This window comes from Pezoporus wallicus, unplaced genomic scaffold (assembly GCF_028554395.1).
Source record: "Pezoporus wallicus isolate ANWC-B61680 ecotype Strahan unplaced genomic scaffold, APGP_CSIRO_Pwel_v1 contig_13267, whole genome shotgun sequence".
In the NCBI taxonomy this organism is placed as follows: Eukaryota; Metazoa; Chordata; class Aves; order Psittaciformes; family Psittacidae; genus Pezoporus; species Pezoporus wallicus.
Genome location: NW_026636310.1, coordinates 27582 through 47444, shown reverse-complemented (window position 1 = coordinate 47444; position 19863 = coordinate 27582). Strand labels below are relative to the sequence as shown.

General features: G+C 39.9%; 1 protein-coding gene across 4 annotated transcripts in view; it reads right to left on the bottom strand.

The window, feature by feature from the left end:
• The window catches only part of RALGAPB (Ral GTPase activating protein non-catalytic subunit beta), a 46946-nt gene that overhangs the window by 11430 nt on the left and 15653 nt on the right, over positions 1-19863 (bottom strand). Inside the window, exons 9-23 of one of the 4 annotated variants that reach the window (XM_057399934.1) lie at positions 19784-19819; positions 18401-18602; positions 16866-17033; positions 15675-15789; positions 15291-15438; positions 13697-13761; positions 13381-13513; positions 11326-11459; positions 10667-10849; positions 8516-8667; positions 7093-7280; positions 4568-4674; positions 3023-3175; positions 2192-2401; positions 1265-1423 (exon numbers count right to left, since the gene is read on the bottom strand). In XM_057399934.1, coding sequence (XP_057255917.1) covers positions 1265-1423; positions 2192-2401; positions 3023-3175; positions 4568-4674; positions 7093-7280; positions 8516-8667; positions 10667-10849; positions 11326-11459; positions 13381-13513; positions 13697-13761; positions 15291-15438; positions 15675-15789; positions 16866-17033; positions 18401-18602; positions 19784-19819 — 2153 coding nt within the window. The remainder of the gene's footprint in view (positions 1-1264; positions 1424-2191; positions 2402-3022; positions 3176-4567; positions 4675-7092; positions 7281-8515; positions 8668-10666; positions 10850-11325; positions 11460-13380; positions 13514-13696; positions 13762-15290; positions 15439-15674; positions 15790-16865; positions 17034-18400; positions 18603-19783; positions 19820-19863) is intronic. The other 3 variants (XM_057399935.1, XM_057399936.1, XM_057399937.1) reach the window with 3 other exon arrangements.

Here is a 19863-nt window from a genome sequence, read left to right as displayed (position 1 = left end):
CAGAAACAAAACACAGGTCTTTTCAAGGATTGGAGCAGTATCAGTATTTCACTCAGCCCTGATCCCTAGAGACAAGTACTTTAACTTGGCTGCCACTGCGACCTTGCACAACCTGAAAGGCTTAGAAATCACAGCAAGGTGTCCAGGGATCTTGAAGCAGGAGTGGCATCTTCATACTGCGTCTAAATACATCCAGAATCTCCCAAATGCAAGATTTTATTAAATCTACATGGCAAACCCCATGCTAATTGGGTTTCCAAAGGCTGGCAAGTTCTGCAGACTAAGTAATCACATCTGTCTAAATCCATAATAGCATATAAGCATCAGATGGGAAAAAAGCATTCTGCTAGGTCAGCAAGAGCACATTTTAGCTGGAAGGCAAAACTTATATACCTTGTTTGGTAGCTGACTTTGGAGATGGAAAGACTGGGTACTGGCTACTCTGAACTTCAACTTGAAAACTCACAAACAGCATGATCCTGGTTGCAAGAACTAGTGTATTCCACACAAAAGCAGAAGATGCTGCAACGTTCTGTCAACTTTGCATTCAGAAAGACACGAGGAGATGGCACAATAATTTATTATGGAAGCTATGCTTCTACTCTTTGCTATGAGAATTATGAATGGAATGAGGAGAAGGTACTACAGAAATAGCCTTTTCTGATGAGTCCATAAGCTGTCTTTGGGAGTTTCTAGGTCACAGTCTAAAGAAGTGACTATTTAGGTTTGCACAAATCAACCTGATTAACCTGATTGCATTAGAATACAAACAGTGTAATGTAAAGACTTGCAAAGCAGCTGCACTTTCTTACTTGCAGAAGCTTTTCATTCCTTTAACAAGTGTTTAACATTAGAATAAAACTGGACAAAACCAGGATGCTGCACATTGCTGAGAATAAACTGCAACCTGCCCTGCAAGCTGAGCCAATTTGAAATGCATTTCTGATATGAATCTTTGAACTCTACAAATAGTGACAAGGACAGAACAGATAAAAATACTATGAATATTTTAATATATTAAATATGTATTTTATATACATTTTTAATTATATAAAAGAGATGTTACCACAACCCTAGATGTGGGTAACATACCTCAACCTATAGAAGAAAGGAGTACACAGTGACTTGTTATAGCTCACACTGTAACTAAACACAGTGCCCAGAACCCCATGGTCTGATACTCCAACTCTAGTCATTAGCAGAACTTGGGAAACACTAGAAACAAGACGATAAGGGCTATTTGGCACTCTATGACTTCACTTACCTCCTGGCTTGTTTTCTGGCCTGCCTTCATGTAGAAAATGAAAACAGTATCAAAAGGACGACATGGCAATAAATCCAAGTAGCCAAGGTCATCAAAAAAACCAGGAAGAGCTGAGTCAAGTGCAATCAGGTGAGGAGGTAGACGACTGTTAGTAGGTTCCTATCCAACAGACAGAGTTCAACAGCTTAAAACCCCATATTTCCTAACTGGAAAAGTTCTTTGTGATTTCTATATGAATCCAGTAAAATATAAAAAGACAACTTTCCTTTTCTAAGAGCAAAATCATACACAAAGTTCTGACGTATTATAATCCTGTTACTGTGAGTGACACCATAGTTTGAGAAGAGTAGAATGCAACAAATTTTCATTAAATAAAAATGGTATTTTGCCAGTGAAACAGACGTAACATTTTGCACAAAAGGAGTGCTAGCTACCACAACAGAAGCAGCAGATACTTTCAAACTATGACAACTACACACAATCACATATGTAGTTACATATTTATTAACTTATACACCAAAAATCTGCAAAATACTGAACACTTCCAGACATAATTTCTGCAAAAGCTCCATTGTCTGCTTTTGTTGATGGTTTTCTAGAAGAAAATGCAACAAATAAAACAGAATCCACAGAGAAAAGGCAGAACTTCAAATTAAGAATATGGATCTTCTCTACAAGCTGTTATTTTAACTTTAAAAAGAAAGCTATACAACCTATAAGCACTCCCAAGTGTTTATGTACGATTAAACCATTTCAAGCATAATCATCTTGGGAGCAGAACTTTTAAGGCAGTCGTATTTCAGAAACTCTTAAAGTACCAACCCAAAACCTAATTCAATCTTATGGGATGATTTAAAGCACAAGCATAGGAATGGGACAGCTTTGGTACTGAGGGTGTTTGCACAACGCTAAGAAGTATCAGGTCACCTTCAATGCCTCTAGTGAGAGAAACCCGAAGTGAGAGAGGAAGAGGCGTGCTGTCTGGAACTCCTGTGCCGGTGGGGGGGGCTTACACTCCGTGATGGGATCAGGAAAGCTCTTCTTCCGCCACTCCTCTTCACTCTTCTGATCTATGGAAGTCTCAAAAATAATCTGCTGGGCCATGCCATTCCTCAGCTTCTCGTGTCGCTCTTCGAGCTAGAAAACATTGTGTGAAATGCTGAGTCCACCAAGATCACTAAGATCCACTAAACAACAGCTCCATCACTCAGGAACTGGCAAGCAGCAGCTGCAACTCCAATACCAGGATGTTTACTACAGCTCTATCAACAAGACCTTGCCATGTTACAAAGTGAACATCTAAACACCCTCTTCGCATGGGACCACTGTTGCAAGTTTCCATGCCCAGTATCAGCTACAGATTCTCCCTTTTAAGTGAAAGGAAACTAAAACACATTTGGCACTGTGAAGCTTTATTTTTGAGACACACACTCCCTTTCCTCCCAGGATCTCAAAAAAGGCCTTTCCATTTCCCCAGAAGAGGCAACAAAATCCAAGTCATTGCTTCCCAGCAAAACCAGGATATTAGGATCAGTAGTGAGACATGTTGAGCAGTGCCTCCCAAAACCACATCCAAGGCACTGTCATCTGCCTGGAAAAGTGCACAGATTAGTTTGCAGAGATTATTATTCCATTAATATTAAATTAGTCAAGATAAAGAGTAAAACTATTTACAGAAAGACATTAGTGTATGATTCATGAACAGACCAAAAAAAACCCCCAACCCGAGTACAAAATTAGAGACTAACAATGACTTACTTCCTCATTCACAATTTCATGTAAATCAGGAATGCTCAAGTCTGCTTTCACAAACGGGATCTTGTCCACTTCTTCAGGAAAAGGGCGGTGCTTCACACTGTACTTCAACCCAACATCATTTTTAGGAGCTGGTCGAGGCTCTGGCACAAAAGTCTGACAAAAAAGGGGGAGAGTTTTTACATTGAAGGCATCATAACACTAGACAATACTTCACTGCAATAGATGGAAAACATTCCCTCCCACCTCACCACCAGAAGTACACAAATGCATTAGTGAGAGGCATCATTAAAAAACATTGAGTACTTTAAACTAATAGACTTGTATTAAAGACATGGCTGTAAATTTTCAAAGAGACACAGCTCTGCCCATGTTGGCAGCTGCACTCCTGGAATCTACAAACCCTGCTCACCATCTAACCCCTGAGCAGCTGCAAATCCCAGCTTTAGAGCAAGTTTACATGGCAACATCTTATTTTCAGCCCATTATAACTGTATTGAGTGAAATCTACCAACTGTTTGAGAAGTCTCCATTTAAACCCTGCTGACTACGATGATCACAGCAAGTCAAACTGAGAAGTCCTGGAAGAGAACAGCAGCAACGCTGTGAGTCAGGAGGGAGATGCACTGCCAGAATATCAAAAGGGCTTGCATAACACATCATAATGTAATTCTGACATTTCTGCTATGTTATGTTCCAAACTGTTAGTGTGCAATTCAAAACTTGCAGTTACCAACAAAAGATCTAGGTGCACAAGATCCAAGCAAATAAGACCTTTAATTACATCTTGCATGCTGCTTTATGAATTTATTTACTACCACTTACACTTCTAAAGGGCAAAACATTAAAAGTTAGAGAATCACTTCAGGGTGGAAAAGTTCCCTTAGAACTGGTAAGGAGGCCAGGACATGGCTTCTCCTGTGGTGTGGGAGGTCATACACTTGGACTGACACTATCTGGTGAAATGGCTCAGCTCCAGTGACAGCACAGCTCCAAAGGCATCATGTAGAGAGTCCTCCTGAAGGCTGCTTTCAAGAGAGCAGATTCAGCTACATGACAGCTGAGACTGATGGGTGCCGATGTCAGCTACATTATTTCCTTCATTTTACTGAGAGGCATGTGAAGAGTTTGAAGGTTTGGAGCAGTTCACAAACAGACAAAAATGCAGCATTCCATCCTATACCTCCTGACTGCTTCCTCTGCTGCAAGGGCTTGACCTGACATCCTAAAATCAGCATCAACACTCATGCTTACACATTAAATACACTGTCCATTGCCCCATCACCTCAGAAGATACTCTCTGAAAAAACAAGGAGAATGCCCCCTCCCCTTAAACAAGTCTAGAGGCAACAGCACTTTCACAGCCTGTATTTAATATTCATCACAAGTCGTAAAGAGTCACCAGAGATGTGTCACATTACCTACAGCTAAAGGCCCCGTGGCTCAGCCTTAATGTATAATCACCAGCTCTGTGGGGCTGTCTCACATTAGTGGAATTTCTGCTGAACATCTCTAAGTTAAAGATTTCTTTACGGCTTTGATAGAGACCTTTTGATTTGCTTTAGCTCCTCTTGGTAAGAGACAGAGTTGCTGGGCCCATGCAAATCTTCCAGATGTCCCACGGATCAAAACCGTGACAGAGGGGAAAGAGTCATCTGCAAAGCACATGGAGAATAATACATCATCATAAATTGCAAACAGTTCACTGTGCAGTAATTTAACTAGAAAGAAAATGAAAGCATGATGATAGAGGTTTTGTTTTCTAGGTAACTCCTCCATGACCCTGACGACAATTCCTGGTAGAGGAGCAAGTGATCTTTCTCTCTGCAGCAGGGAAGTTCTAGTCTACTCTGTGGTCTGTTCAGTAGTTGCCAGCTCAGGTTCATCATTAACTTTTATCCAAATTCATGAAGATCACTTTTTGTGCCCAAATTATTACCAAGAATGAAAAAAGATTGCCCAGCCACTGCATGTTTAGATAAGAAAAATGACCATATGGAGACATGGTTTCCATGATACTTCCATGGCCTTCTGTAAAGATCCCACAAAAATACAATCATTTTCACAAGGGTCTGTAGGCTCCAAACTGAAAGAGGGCAGATTTAGATTAGATCTTAGGCAGAAGCTCTTCCCTGTGAGGGTGCTGAGGTGCTGGCACAGGGTGCCCAGAGAAGCTGTGGCTGCCCCATCGCTGGCAGTGTTCAAGGCCAGTTTGGACACAGGGGCTTGGAGCAAGCTGCTCTAGCAGGTGTCCCTGCCCACGGCAGGGGGTTGGAAACTGGATGAGTGTTAAGGTCCCTTCCAACTCAAACCAATCTGTGATTCTACGAAATAGCAGCAATAAGCACAGTACAAGGACAAGAGATAATGGTAGAACTAAGACACGGGAAGATGCCGACTTTCCATCATGGAAAATGTTTCACAAGGAATAGGGAGAACAAAAAGAAGTTGTCCTTATAGGTTTTCAAGACCTACTTGGACAATGTCAAGTCGCTCTGTCCTGATCTGAATTCAGTATTAACCTTGTTTAGAGCAGGAGACTGGACTGCAGATCCCTGAGGTACTGCCTTTCAACTTGCACAGTGGTGGTTTTAACATTGCAGGGATTTCAGTCTTCCTTCAAGACTTAAAAGGGCACTGATATTCACCACTTTAGAAGAGGGATCATCATAACTCTAGAGCTCCTCTTTTTAAAATTATGTATCTTTTGTGCACATAAACCACCAATTGACACCATCAGGTAACTAGCAGGTACATATTCCTTCCCCAGTATTTCATGGAACTCCAGGGTGCAGGGTACATAAACACACATAGAAACAAACCAAACCAGCTTCCCACAGTCATTCCCTTCTGTGGCCTTCCCTAAAAGCGGTGTGGCCCTCTTGTGCAATACTGCATTTAATCTTGTCATTCAGAGGGGATTTGTAAGCAAGTTACACACAGTAAAAAAAGATAATTTCATCAGAGATTCTAATAGCTTTACAGGATTCCTCAGTAATGAATTTAGCAGGGGCAGAGTGAGGATTGCTCAGATGTTCAAGCATGCTCTAATCCATTCTAGTCAGCAACATGCTTGCTCAAACACAGACTGTGGGTGGCTGTGCAGCAACAGCTCCCAGCATCAGCATTTTCTGCAAGATCTATTTAGTGATTCGCAGTGAGGCTGGAGCACTCTGGACCACAACTCAAAGTAACTTGGCCAGTTCATGAAGTTCTGTGCAATCTGTTTTCAAGACTAGTATCTAGACTCCATCCTGCCCATAGATAAGGAAAAGGTATCTGTGGCAGATCAGCAGATCTAATATACCTTGGTCTTAAACTGAGGTCGCATATGAGAGAGTTTTCATCTATTCTGTTAGTACTGCCATGATATGTGAAGACTTACAGGGGGATCAGTTATTCAGTTCAAAGCATCATGTAATTTAATACCAGATTTTAATATAATTCTTGTTGGTCAAAGCACATGAAGCTGAAAGGAATGAGGTTCATATGTGAAAGCCAATACCCTGTGACAGATCTCCTTTACAGTAGGTGTCACTGATGGAACAGAATGGTACACGGGAAGGTTGTAACAGCTCTGAAGCAACTAAAACCATTTGAGCTGAAAGCACCCACAGAAATATTTGTTAACAGGAGACCTAAAGCAAAAAAAGCATCCATGCAACATAAAGGCGTCACATCAACCATTTGTTGAGCACTTCTCCCTGTCAAGCCTCCTATATTCTTTATATTTTCATTCTTTCGTGAACAAGGATGTTTTCGAACTGTAATGCTATCACTTTAGACCATCAGCAATAATTTAGATGTCAGTCAGCTGCAAGTATCTGATCTAACTGGATGAAAGGCACAGACAACCGCATGAATAATTTGGATGGGTTTGTACATGTTTGACTATTGGTGACATTAAAGTTATTCCCACCGCTTCATCCCAGAACAACACTCTGCTCAATCATACACCCACAGAACAGATTAAGTCCCTGAAATGCAAGAACAACACTCAATGAACTGCCTTTGTTTCGCAGCTCTGTACAATTTTAACCAGAGGAAGGAGGAAATGGGTAGTACTAACTTACTCTGTTCATTCCCTAGAGGCTGCTCCAACATTGCCAGGATGACACTGTTATCCAGAACAAAGTATCGGAAGCTATGCTTGTTTATGGTGGGTAGACGAGAGTATTTAATTAATGTGGTTTCATTCACCAAGCTGCAAGGAGAAGCAGGGCCACTGGGAGAAGGAAATGCTCCAAGTAACTGCATAATACTGCAAGTGAGAAAAAAGAGTTATGACAGATTAAGAAGATGAACAGGCCTTCACTCATACTCTTTATTTATGTCTTGACACAGCAGTTATGCTGCCAGGGTAAACCTGCCCTCTCCCATCAGCTTGTTTTGAAACAGACCTAGTCACTCCAGAAAAACACACATGAAAACCTAGAAGAAATACTATTAGAAACTGAAAATTTCTCTGGCAGGAACCAATAACGAGAGTTGTTCAGTGTCAGGCTGGAGATCCTAGGATTTATCTCAGGTCTTTACTCGTAACACTACCACCCAGACCAGAAGTAAGTTTACTGAAGTCCTGCCCTCACACTTTCCCACTTTACACCAAGAACACATAGTTTCATCTCTCCAAATGAAGAGAGGCACTTTTAGGCAACAACTAAGGTTTGTCCACAAGTTCTGATAAATGCTTGCTTTTACCTTAGTAAAAGAACTGCGTAATTTTCATGAGCAAAGTTTATCATAGTTTTATTGCAAAGCAGAGCAAGAAAGAGCTATTGCCTTCTGCAAAACATATTTATCCTACCCATCCTCAATCTGTCCTGCCTACCTTCATGCTATTCATCCAGTACGACAGTGCTTTTCGACTTCTCTGGAGCAAATTCCAACTTTCCTCTCTGTGCTTCCCCTTCCCAGCCCACATACTATCTATTATTGAATTTCCAACAGAACCTCTCAAATATATTAAGCGAGCCCAGTGCTGTGGACAGACTGATATCCCTTCCTGCACCAGCTTACATCTGCTGCACGTGCTATTCCCTGCTGCATTGCACATGGGACAGTGTCTAACACTTTCACAGTCAGTCTGGGGATGGCACTTCTCAGGCAGAGAAGGAGAAGGGGAGATGGAAAGACAGGATTGTTAGGTCAAGAGGGATAGCGAGGGAACTGCTGTCTGCAGAGAGAACTGGCTGAGAACAGAACACCATGGGCTGCAGGAAGGAGTGGGTTTTGTTCTCCAAGGAAGAGAACAGGTAGGAGAGGAAGACAGCAATCACAGGGTATTTTTCCTGTTGAACACCTGTAACAGGAGGAGGAAGCTAGCTAAGGCAGAGCACAGAACAACCCTGCCCAAAGGGCAAAACAGAGGGAGCTTCTGGCTCACTGTTCAAATGCTCTTGCTACATCAGAGATCTCACCAGCTGGGAACTCCTGATTAAAACACTTGGGACGAGGCAACACTAAACAGTAAACACGCTCTGACAAATTACATACCACGTTAGTGTAGCTTCAGCAGCATCCTTCACTCTCATGGATGCTGGGTTTGGCTCCTTATCTCCTTTGTACTTGACCTCTTGTTCACTGTTTTTGGATTTGCTTCCTGAAATGCCCAGCTCCACAATCTCCAGTACCTCTTTTAAACAATCCTAAAACACAAGAGGAACCACCTTGAAGCAGAAGCACTCTCATAAATGTCTCCAAGACCTCAGTGAAACACCATCTATTAAAATAAAGCACTGCTGGGAATATGAGCAAATAAAGGCAGAAGATTATACTAACAGACAGTGCTGGAATAAGATCACATTTGCTGTAAGAGTACTTTCTCTGTGTAAAGATGTCTACTTATGTTTGTATTCTAATGGTATAAAGTGCCCTGAATGAATACATACACAAATATATTCCATTACAAATGTACAAAATTGCCAAGAGGACTATTAAGAGTGCAACTGAAAAATGGAAACATATTGAAGAGATAATAAATACATTTCTAAGAGCCTGCAGAACTTCTAATTAAGTTCTAAGCACATCAAGAATGAACTCATCTAGAAAATTCCACTAAATCCTTTTCCAAACAGCTTTCATAAGATATATCATGGGATCTAGTTCAGCAGCAGAACAGTAACAATATTCTTAATGGACACAGCAAAGCTTCAACAGATCTACTGCAGGAGATGCCAGCACTCAGCAGAACTGAAGGTATGACTCAAGTGTTGCTCATCACACAAAGCCATTTGCTCAAACTATCTGGACTGCTACAGCAAAGGTTCAAATCTCATGGCTTGAGCTACAGAACAACAAGGAAACTGCTCTCATGAATCAGTAACTAGCTGAACTCTGAGCACAAGGAAGTGGCCAGGTTTTACAACCAGAGACCAGGTCTGTGCCTTGCCCTGTATCCTTCCTTGCATTCAGAACTGATGTAGAAAAAGAGGTGAAGAGGAAGTTTTCTGACATAGCAAAATTAACCAGCATTGAGATACAAAGACTGGCCATGAAGAATTACAGAAGGAGATTAGAGTGTTGGCTAGTAAAATAGCAGGTGAAATTCAAAGCAATATAAGGTGAGGCACTGGGTAAATTGCAATTCTAATACTTGCAAATGCAATGAAATCTGACTATCATGACTCAGGAATGAGCTACTAAGTGTCCAGAATATATCACACACAGTATGTAACATTATGTCAATATGCCATGATAATTAGAATAAATAACCTAATGGAAGGAAACTAAGCTTTATGCAACCAAATAATCTCATGCTGTGCCACATCATGTCCTAGTCACCTACTGCAATACTGCAATGCCAGCATCCCAAAATGCCTATAGAAAGCATATTTGTTTGTTGTCCTACTCATGGGTTTTCAATTCTCATTTATAAAAACATATATATTCTATAGCATGTATAAAATATGTAAGCAAAATAAGGATATACAAAGCATATATTCTATATAAAACTGTATCGATAATACATACAGATATAAATTATATGTAAAAACCTAGCAAGATCACTGAGCTGTCTCTGCAAGGAGACCAGCAATGAAATGCCTTTCAAATTATATTATTTTTTTTCCCACAGCAGGACAGAAGGCTGTTGGAAACATGCAACTTTCTCTGCCTGCTCTTTTCAAGCTTCCCAAGGAAATTCCATCTTGGATTGAGCTATGCCTTGCTCAGTTTCTACAAAACTGTTTTTTGGTGAAACACACTATGATTATCAGAATAGAAGTAACAAAGGAATTCCAATAAGTGCAGAAGATGCTTTAGTTGGGTAAAAGCTCAGAAATGGGAGGAGACATGACTTTTAGTGAAGATTATCTGCAGCAGGTAGCTACTCTATATGTACACTGTTATTCTCATATTTCTCTTTTCAGTTTTTTTTTTTTCCCAGGTTTCTTCTGCTCTTTTTCCAGCTTCAAAAAGCAAGAAAAAAGATCAAGACATTCTTAGAAACAGAAAAGGTCATTTTAAAGCCAAAAACATTCCTGATGACTAAAGAACAGAGATCAAAATTGAAAACTATTTTGCACAGAAACTAGCTTTGAAACTCCTACTATACTTCTGAAAACTAAGAAATTCACATGAAAGTATCAAGACCAGACAGGCATTACAATCTGGAGTGTTGGAGAGATGCACACCAGAGGTTTGTACCTTCTCATCCAGCATGTCCGGGTGCTCAGTGAGCCAGACGCAGAGGCACTGGAAAGCCGCGACTATCATGGAGTGAAGGTCGCGGGAGTGGAGCGGGGCCGGGCGGCTGCACTGGTACACGATGTAGCTGCACACGGAGCTGATGGCTCTCTTCCGATCAGAGGAATCCACTGCCACTTTCACCTGCGTAAAGCAAGGAGAGGATGAGGATTCCTCCACAAAACAATTTTGGAACAGAAATAGTTTTTAAAAGCACTGTGTGCAGATAAAGCTCTTGAAGGCGACACCTTCCTATTAGAAACACACCACTATTTTCTAAGCTTAGAAAACTATTTCCAAGATGAGACGGAAGGGGAAAAACAGGTACCACGCTTACCAAAAGGGCAATTAAGGTGCTTAATACCCTGACACATGTACCTGAATGGACCACCCTGAGCTTCCTTTCAAGGCAGCAGTCATTTACAGGGCACACATCATTTGAGCCACAGGCATTCACATTAGGACAATACAAAGTACAAAAGGAGTACTGCTTTCCTTGTGTCCAAACAGAACAGTCGCTGACTAATTCAGACAGACAACTGGTGGCATGACTTTCACCTGAACAGGAGTATGATCACCCTTTGAGAAGGGGCCAGAGTACACAAGGCTTCACCTCTCACCTTTGCCAGCCCAGACAGAAGCTCCAGTGCAGCCAGTGAGATACTCATGTCCTGCCTCCACTGCGAGTTGAGTCTTTGAGTTACCAGGTGAATACTGCGTATCAGTAGTCCAGCAGCTGTATCTGTATTAAGAGCTAGGATATAACCCCAATACCACGTACCACAGGGAGGGAAAATAACTAAGCATTAGTGACAATAAGCAAAGCACAGGCACAAGCTAAAGCAGCCACAATACACACAAAATTATACACAGCTCAGAATCTAGAACTTGGGTCGATCACTTTTTCATGGGATAACTCCCGCGTATGCACTACCAGACATTATACAAAAACATCCAGACTAGCTTATACCAGCTTTTTTACTTTAAAAATACTTTTTTGATAATCCCAGCACTCTGCTGCACTTTAGGTTTTGCTGCTGTATTTAAACTGCTGTGATGTCTTGCAGTCTCAGAAAAATTTAGGCAGTGGTAATGTACATTAAATATTAATACTTGTATATTTAGGCCACAATAATGAACTAAGAGTGCATGTAACTTCAGCTACCTATGCCAGAAGCTAGCCACTCTTTCTATACCTAGCGCTTATCCAAAGTTGTATTAGTTTGATAAACACAGATAAGGTAAGAATCAGTCGTGGAGAAAAAAAGACCCAATTATTTCTAGACTTTAATTTTGGTTTTGGTATCAGTTGTTCCCATTTCTATTAGGAACATAAATACTATACATAAAGCAATATACTCAAGTAGGCAAATTAATTTCATAAACAAAAACTGCTAAATGACTATAGAGACATGAGAGCTGTGACACCTAAGGTACATCCTTCCCAAACTTAAATCATCAGATATAACACTGAAGAGGTAAGTACAGTGTTACACTAGTAACAAGTGTCTGGTAGAGTTAAACAGTAAAAATAGACCATCTTATTTTCAATTTTCTCTTGTTTGAAGCATCCAGCAGAAGCAATTTAATTCTTTTCATAAATTTCTTATATCCTTACCTTTGCACATGGGAAATTTAAGAAAATCCAATAAGATAAATGTATTACAGACACATCTTTCAATTTATGTTGTGGTTTAAAGACTTCATAAGTCAGATATATTTTTAACCTTACAAATAGATATTTTTGTAAGCACTTGTCAATGACAGCCCATACGAGCTAAACACACAATTTAAATGGTGTGCTGAAAACTAGCACTTTAATCACTTCAAACAAACCCTGTAGGAAAAGCATCAACATGTTTATATGAACACCTAGAATACACTAAAGTCTTCCCTGCCAATCTCCCTCCTCTCCGTTATAGAGCTAAAGAAAAATACAAAACCAAACCATTTTTGGTTGGCAAGAACAGAGCTATCAGCCTAGGTTCCAACACAATAAAGGTGATCTGTTCTCCCATTTACTTGGTCAGCATCAGTTAAAACTGCTGAAGACCAAAGGAGCACATGAAATTCCAGGATCTCAACATTTGGCCAGCTTACCACACAGATTTATAACATGGATGTTATTACAAAGATTCAAAAAGGCACAGTACAAGACATAGCAAACTGAAGTTAATAACTGAATTCTCTTGTTATAACAAATGACACAACACAAGCATTTTGCTTACTTGCTCAAGAAAAACTGGAGTCCCTCAAATGCTCTTTTAAATATAGTTTAAGAAAAGGTGTTGCAAAAGTCAGGTAAGCATTTGGAATGCTACCAAAGTGATTGAAACATGTTATTTATACCTGGCGTACATTCGTCCCATTGCTGTTCATGAAAACTAAATGTCTTGAAAACAGAAGCTGAAGTAAAGCAGTTTGCAAACACCTTTTTCATAAGCTTTTACATTCTTATTTTTAAAATGTTAACCAAGTCCTTTAGTAGGATTAAAAGCCAATCACTTACAAGGGCACATATGAGGACAAACTGGCGATAAACAAAGGGTCTCTCCACCATGGGTTCATACCACCCATGCACATTAATGTATTAGCAAGAACTAGGTACAGGAAAAAAACCCAAACCACCACCCTGGCATGTAAGGACAAGGTGTTTTCAGAAGAACTCTTCTTACCATAATCCCTCAGAAGGGCCTGTGCTGGTCTCTCACTATCTGGTGTTGTGGGCTCCGTACTGCCTCCACTTGCAGTGCTAATGCCACTGTTAGTACGACTGTGGCTTTTGAAGAGGTTATTTTCACCACCATTCTGCAAATTGAAAGTCAGTTTTGAGCTATGAGCAGATTTTTCTGAGAAGATTTCCTATACCAGAGGATGTTCTCAGGTACAATGGAGGAAAAATGGTGATCAAAGCTCAAGATGCCGAGAGCATTACAACAGCAGATAAATCAACATATTCTTTTGGTTACTTCATAAACAGAAAATACTTACCGTTTCCATCTGACAGCCAATGGCTTCTAACAGTGCTGAATCTTGAACAATATTTAACATTGCACCTGAAGAATCAGATACAAGAAGATAACTAAAAACTGCAGTGGAATATTAGCTTCTAAAATGTACAAAGAAGTGCTGCAGATCTAACATACAGGACTGCAATTCTGGTTCATAAAAACTCTGTGTAAGGGTTTTACAAAACACGGGATTTGCTTCAGGCTTAGCTATTTGAAGCACATGAGAGCTGAGACAGAATGCTTTCAGCTACTTTACGAATGCTTTGAACATAGGTTTTTCAAGTTCCTCAGTTCAGAAGGATTTTAGTTTCACAGAAGGGTTGATATCATTCCTTGACCGATATTCCTTGTCTCCTATCAGGCTGCGCTCATTTAAAATCTCAGGGTACATTTAAGGATATCTACTGATACTGTGAATAAAACAACAGTATTTGTTAGAGAACCGAGTGCAGAAGTGAGCTGTGCTGTGCAAAGCCACCTCCAGGGTTACACAGTGCTGGCCTCGGCTAAGTTCTTGCCTGGCACCAAGGGACCACCCCAGTTTGGCCATTAGGATCACTCTGAAACCAAAAATACCCTCATCCCTTCACCAGCACTGGTACCAAAGCATTCTTTTAACTATTCCACTCTAGCCTTCTGCTGGTAAAAGAACTTTCAGTCGCTGCAAGGAAACTTCCCAAAAGTCTTTGCAGACTGGATTTGTTTCCCTTCACTTCTTTGACCATGCCATTTTCTTGCCCTCCCCTATTAATCGGCAGGCTCTCCATGTCCCAGAACAAGGTAGACATCTCCCATTGCAGTGCAAATCTGGTTCCTTTTTAACCAGACAAAAAGAAAGTGGTATTGTAACTAAAGGACAAGAACAGCATTACATGGAAAAATACACTTCTAAAGAGAGACAAATAACAGAAGAATAAAAGGCAAGGATATTTTTACTTGTCTGAAAATATACATAGCTTGACAGAGTCTGCACTATTCAAGTTTTCAGCTTCTACTTACTTTCTGAGTATTCAGAATAATGATAATACACTCATTACCTCAGTGAAAAGTTTCTTGCCAAACCACAGTGCCTCTCCGGACTCTGTGCCAAAGTTGTTCTCTGAGGATTTACACAGTGCTAAACAAATGTCATCTCTATTTTGTCAGTGCTGGACCACTGGTCACCCAGTAGTACAGCTTGTTTCTAGACATAAGCAAGCCAAAGCTTAAAACGTTCCCTATAACTCATTAGTCAAGAATATTTCTCAATATTAAAACTTTTCCTGTTTCTATTCCTAGTTATAACTGACTTTTCCTGCTGGAATGTCCTTCACTTCCACCTCTGTTTTTCAAGGACTATTCCACATCTGTAAAGAAAGATTTAACAATCTCTTTTGTTAAATCTTAAAAAAGATTTAACAAAATTCTGAGGCTTTCCAAGATGTTTTCTTAGTTTGAGGATTACACAGATGACAACCTGCCAGGAATTTCACTTGTCTTGCAAAGCAACACATTACTAACAACCCACATTATTCCAGAACAGATTAAGACAGACACTTCTCTAAAACAGTTAATAAATAAAAAGTTGTAATAACCTAGAATCATTTGAGTGTTGTTGGGATCTGTTTCCGTTTGCAAAGCTCCTATAAGTATATTCACAAGCCTCAGCTTCAAGGAAAGGAAGGTTACTGGCTTATCATATGTTGAGCTGTCATCATTGCTGAATTTCCCTTCCAGGACAACCTGAGGGTAAAAACACATTTATTTCAGTATCAATTAGAGATCACACCAGCATGGTGCTGGTTTCAAAAGTCAGTGTTGACAGCATACTTGTAATAGTATTACTGCTACAGACTTGCTGGAGAAAGTTTTAACTGCTAAAGAGAACACTAAATACAACCCACAGCTCATCCAAATCCCACCCCAAAACCACCAGGGAAACAAAAATGGAAATGCAACACAAAGTGGTAGTTTACTACCTCAGACTTTATGGTTCCAAAATGATGAGGGAGAGGCAACAGAGACAGCAAGATGTTAATGGAAGCTCTTCTTAGCTCTGTGGGGTTTACATAGATTTTAAACTTTGAGAGTTCTCTGCAAATCAAAGCATTGCACAGTTAATCAACTTTTCACAGGAATCTGCAGCCAAAACTAATTAAGTTAAAATCAAACACACAGCCACCTTGTGGTCTTAAATGATTTGCAGTAAATAATGGAGCTGTTTCTTTCTAGGCTCAGGGTTCTTATTTCTTTTTTAAGCAGCAGCAATAACACAATGAATCCATGAAGGAACCATCACTTGCTAAGGATTTTGTACCCCATATGAAAGCAGTGAGCTGATGAAAATACCATTTGTATACTGCATCTTCAAAGCAGGAAGTTTTAGTCATGACCCTCCACTGGCTTTTTGCAACTCAAATCCACCAGAGATCCTCAGAATATGCTCACATGCATTCTGCACAGAACACAAACTGCTTAGCAAATAGATTTTTTCAGTAGCCACCAGCAAATTCTTCTACTTATAAGACCTATCCAAAAGAAGCAGTGGCTCAGATTTAAACCCAGAAGATAAATAATATTTTATGCATAAGTTCAAAATGAAATGCAATACCAAGACAAAACATAAGCTGAAGAAGGCATGCACAGAGTAGTATTAAACTACTTAGCAAAACATCCAAAAATCTATACAGCTCTGCAAATGATGTTATATCTTCTGGTTTAAAAACCTACTCCAATTTCACCAGCCAGTCTAAATCAATTTTTCTATTTAATGATGTGCAAGATTACCCTCTTAATGAATTCACTGCAGCAACAGCCACTAATGAATGTCCTGTGAAATTTTACTTAAAAATCAGTAGGTTTTCAATATATTTGAACTAAAGCACTCCTTTTCCCTATTCTTACAGCTACTGCTTTCCAGAATGGAATATCTAGCTAACACAACTCACGTATTTCATTTAAAATAAGCACTACTGTTGCTTTAAAGAAAATTGCATTACACAAAAACGCAAATTAGAGCTTATGAAGTGTGTTATTATCACCATCAAACACAAACACACTATGAGGCCCACATACAGAGCTCCTTCAATGAGAGCTACTGACAGAAACCCCCTGAAGATAAAGCACTTCCCCACATTTCTGATGATATTTATATGGAAATAGCAATTTACCTGTCAGGTAAAATAGTTTCAAGAGCCGAAATGAAATAAGGAACCACGACATCAATCCCTTTCAGGTCACAGCAGAACAAAGGAGGGGAGTTTAGAATAACACTGGCAAGAACGGGGTGGCAAACGAAATCTGCTATCTGCAAACCCTGAATTAAAAGCATGTAAAATCTGACAAAGAAAGATAAGATTAAATTATTTGCACATAAAAAGCATCAGCATCCCACATGAACAAGAATGTGCAGCCACTATTTGATCTTTTCTACATAGAATGGTTTGAAATCAGAGCTAGGAAATGTTTCTATGAGCATTCCCCCAAGATACTTCAGCAAAGGCAAACATATTAACCAGCTTAATAGAAAACCCTCACAAATCACACATACTACATGTGAAAAGCCAGTGCAGCACAGTTTTACTGAAAGCTTTGACGTGTTGCAACACAGACTGGGAGCTGTGCAAATACAGCCCGGGCGATTACTAACAGCACTTTGACCACATGCTCTCCCACTGCTCCTTTCCCCACATAAAATCAAGGTCTTACTCCCATCCTTAATTCCCCAACACAAGAAAGATACTAGGAAATCTTTGGTGGGGGGAACAGGACAGGACACACTGATCAACAGTTTGGAAAATGAGACCAACCATAACCATCATAACCAGTTCAGATGAAAAAACTGGGGACAGGAACCTAGCTGGCCATCACCCTGGAGCAGTTAGTTTCTTATCAGGGAATCCTTCTATCCCCTTTAATCTGTTGTTTTTTAAAGGCTTGCAAACACAGGAATCTGACTGAATGGGTAAGAGAAACACAGACTATCTAGACACAAAACACTGCAACATGCAAGAAATAACACAGTTCAGTCTTCCAGGAAGTCTTGATGCCACTTGGGACAGTGTGTACCTGGACAGTTGGAAAGTCATGATTTGAAGCCGAGTCTCTGCCTTTCTATTACACTTTTTAACAGAAATTTGGGAAAAAAAAGTACACTATGATGGGCAAGACTGCCTTATTTTATGAGAAATAAGACTGAAAACAGAGGTAGTTCAGAGCTCAACTGTTTCAAATAGCAGAATATTAGTGCATTTCTATATTTGAAGAAAAAAACCCACTACAACAAACAAATTCCATCCCAGCCTTGTGTTGACAAGGCAGGACTCTTCACGGTCTAATAAAGTGTACATCTTATGTCTGCACACTGATTTTATCCATCTGAACAGTATCCAGTGACAAATTACAGAAAAACAAGAATACAAAAAGCAGAAAAGTATCAAAAAGACAGCATTCCTTACAGCTGGGAGGCACTTTAGAGGACTTCCCTTCAACTGGAACTGGAAGAAAACCCAATGAAAACCAGCACCATGAGAACACAAAAATCACTACTTGGTCTAGCTAGGGATCCCCACCTACAGCATCTCAGGGGTAATCAGGTTTATGAATTGGCAACCCAGAATTCAGTCAGTAACTGAACACTATTCGCTGTGAATTAATTTGCACCATAAAGTTATACCAACAAAGCAACTGGAAGACAGGTTAGTACCGGGATAGGTAAGCTGGTAATATTTCCTCCCCAGTCTTCTTGCTACAAAATATCCTACACAGTGTCCCGCATGCCTCTGCCCTTCCTGCTTCATAGTTGTCTGGGAATTCACTTGCATCAAACATGGGGTTGGAAGCCATTGTGTCTGTGGACATTTGAGATCCTTTCCGGCGGAACTCCACGCTAGCTTGAGTCGCTATAGCTGGGAAGAGAAAAAACAGTGTTTCACTGTGTGTGTTAATGTATAGACAAGGCTCATGGGATCCTGGACACAAAGATCAAGTCAAATTTAGTAGTTATCATGAAGCTATTAGTTCACTGCATTTGAGTCAGTGCCTCTGTATAGAAAGTATTTGTGATCGTAATTAACTTTTTTCTTTGTAAGGATGACAACTGATCCTTGTATTCTAGAGCCTGTACCAACTTCCTGCTGGGAAGAGCATGATTCTCTCCAATATTAGCTTCCTACCCTCTCTGGAGGACAAGGATCTTCCCTCACCTAGTTCCCATCTCCAGAAAACTGAAGTACCACCTTGCCTTGCTGTTTTAACACATCAAAAAACTTTTAGATGGTGACGGTGTAACTTCCAAGCAAGTGCTTAATTTTCAGCTGGCCAAGTTACCTCTTACGCTGCTCTGAGCATCAAACTGCTTTGATCCAGTTTTGTTTCATAAATGTTTGTTACAAATAAATTACAGGGACCCATATCAATGGGTTTCAGTGAACTGTTCTCTCCCCTGATTTGGTCCCTCTCCTCACATGAAACAGCCAAATGAATCTGAGGTTAGGCAGTCTCCAAATGGCACATTAACACTTCGACTTGTTAGTTTATGGATAGGGGTTTTGTTTGTTTGCTTTTAAAGGAAACATCCTAATGACAGGTGTATACTCTTTATTTTTTTGCCTTTAAATTCCTTGTTTAACCTACTACTGTTACCTTACAGATTTTCATGACATAAGTAGCAAATAAGCACAAATCTTTATGTATCTTCCCATGAGCCGTTTTTTGTCCTGAATAAGCTATCCAGCAATATATTGTAGTTGGAAAAAAACACTACATGCACAATGCATACAAATCAAACACTAGGTCTGTAAAATAAGCTTTAAGTAAAAAAAACATGGTTAGTGCAAAGTCCTGAAACTCATGACATGATCACAGACTAAAGTACAGAAAAGATGGGACTGATTCAGGCAGATTAATTTGCTTTTGCCAACAATCCTCCCCATTCAAAAACACACACAAAAAAAATTACTTGTCTTTTTCCAAGTAAAAGTGCAAAAGCTACAAGAGACAATGGGAATGAATTTACAAATAAAATATGGGATAATGGAAAAAGAAAAGCATGACCGCAATTAAGGAAAAGCTACTGGTTCCTACTTACAAGATTTATAAGAAAGAAGAATTTGGATAAAAGATGCTGCAAGATAATAGAAATAAAATGGAAACAAATCAAAGGACAGC